At 31.8% G+C, this 2406-nt stretch overlaps 1 protein-coding gene across 1 annotated transcript in view; it reads left to right on the top strand.

Annotated features, from left to right (window-relative positions):
• LOC103309912 overlaps positions 1-1188 on the top strand; it is a 1847-nt gene extending 659 nt beyond the window's left edge. The window contains exon 2 of the mRNA XM_029485646.1: positions 1-1188. Coding sequence (XP_029341506.1) covers positions 1-544 — 544 coding nt within the window. The 3' untranslated portion in view covers positions 545-1188.
• The last annotated feature ends 1218 nt before the right edge of the window (positions 1189-2406 follow it).

Below are 2406 nucleotides of genomic sequence, written 5' to 3'. Positions count from 1 at the left end.
AATTTTTAGATCATCATTTTTGGGACAAGCCCTTGCTAATGGGACATTAAATATCCCTCCACCAAAATCGTTACCACTTTCAGACGTAATCGCCCCTCATGTGATTGTTTGCGATGAAGCATTTCCTCTCACTAAAAATACAATGAGACCGTTTCCAGGGAATGCACTTGAAAATAATCGAGAAAATAAGGTCTACAACTACCGCCATTGCCGAGCGAGAAGAGTGGTTGAAAATGCATTCGGTATATTGGCAAAAAAATTTAAAATTTATAACAGAAAATTCAACTTAAAACCAGAGAACATGGACACAATTATATTAGCGACGACAGTGTTGCATAATTTTTTACGGAATGATATATGTTATTGGCAGCCAGGAGAATTGGAGGATACAAATACTCCAGAAGGGTTGAACAACTTAACTGGAGTTGGAGGAAATAATCCAAGGGAGGCTTTTATTATAAGAGAAAATTTCAAACAATTTTTCGTGTCAGATGGTTCGGTACCGTGGCAGTGGGAAAAAGCGTTTACAACCCGAAGTACCTAATCATTGAAAACGAATTTTACCTTTTACCTAAATTAAAAATTAAATTAAATTAAAATGAAATATTTTATAAAATAATATTATTAAGTAGATTAGGTAGTATAGTTTTTAAAATAAATTAAATACAGCAGTTTTTTTTAATTACCTTTAAAAAGGGTAAAACATAATTATTAAATAAATTTTATAATATTACAATTTTAGGATGTTTATACACAATTGTATTTTCAGTTAAGTCTTAAGTACAGAATTTCAACTATGTAGAAGTATTAAAATGTTAAAATGTTCAATGAAAATAAATTATACTTACCAGAACTTCCCACTGTCTTTGCTACTTCTTCCCATGCATTCTTTAGCAATCGCATATCAGCGTGTCCTTTTTCAGTTGGATCATAAATAAATGTGTATTTGCGAACACACTCTATCAATATTTCATCTTCCATAATTTAGTATTAACAAACAATAAACAAAATATGAAATATAAATTTGTATCACACCGAGAAAAATGATAATCGAATGAAATTTTGAAGCTGACAAGAGGTTTCCGTCGTCCGTCAATTTTGCCCTAAACAGCAATATATCCGTCACCTGACGTTTCCAAGATGCGACGTGACGATACGTGTCGTAACCTGTGTGCGCCTGTTCATAAGAATTTATAATATGCAAAGCTTTCCGTTCGACGGATACCGTGACGTGACGTGACGGAACGTAACGTAACGGATCTGGTGTGCGCGCTCCTTAAAGGACACCAGCAACCGGTAGCATATAAGCATTCTGTGGTCCGTTTCGGCACCTCTGTTCAAATACGCATTCTCATTGGTCGATTTTAAATTCCCGCCAAGTTTAATATCGCGTTTAATATGATAAGATAAATTATAATATATTAAATTATAATATATATTATGATAAGATACCAAATTATTACAGACTATAATATGAATATAATATTTAATTTAATTTAATTTGTCATGATATTATGTTACCTACCTTCATAATATATAATATATTAGACAGTAGACAGTCTGGGTTGCTACAACTACCTCGAGAATCATCTGCAACGATTTAATAACACTTCGAATTTATTACTTCGAACATATAATGTGACGACTACGACTACTCCGATATACTATTACACCGAAATTCTATATAAATTATTATTACTTGTTAAAAATTGTTACGATGTGAACTACTCCGAAAATATTGCTCTGACGTGAGATTACTCCGAATCTCAAAATTATGTATAATGTATAAAAGTACATAATATTTACGTACAAGTATATTTTAATATCTTAATATCCATAAATTATAATAAAACTACTATTGTCTATTAGTGGAATATTAGCATGTAAACAGAGTTTTTTTAGTATCCAGACTACTTCATTACTTCCATAGTATATTATGTACGCTAAATATTAATACCCTTTACCCCAATACCCAACCAGTCCAGTGGTTAAATTGGGGGGACGTAGGGGGACGGAGTCCCCCTTCTTATTTACGGTAATGTTATGCGTCCCTTTTAACTTAAGTCTCCAAAGTCCGGGGGACGCTACTAAATTATTTGTTTTTTAATGAAATGTTTAAAATTAAAATGTAAACATATATCTTTTTTAACATTTCAGGCAATGAATTTCAATTTATTTTTTAGCATTTAGCATTTTTAGCAGTCATTATATGTTCATTAATTTGATTTTACATACTATTAGCAAACTTTTTATGAACAAATTACAAAGGTGTGTGAAAAAAACAAAATATACCTAGTGGGTAGTGGGTTTCTTAAAAAAGTTTGGTTAGATATAGACTTTGGCAGAACTCGGGAACGCTCCTCAATTTTTGGTGACTTTAGTATCCCCTCAACATTTTTCCCACTT

Source organism: Acyrthosiphon pisum, chromosome X (genome assembly GCF_005508785.2).
Source record: "Acyrthosiphon pisum isolate AL4f chromosome X, pea_aphid_22Mar2018_4r6ur, whole genome shotgun sequence".
Taxonomy (NCBI): Eukaryota; Metazoa; Arthropoda; class Insecta; order Hemiptera; family Aphididae; genus Acyrthosiphon; species Acyrthosiphon pisum.
The sequence above is the reverse complement of the archived record's forward strand: the minus strand, read 5'-3'. Positions and strand labels throughout refer to the sequence as shown.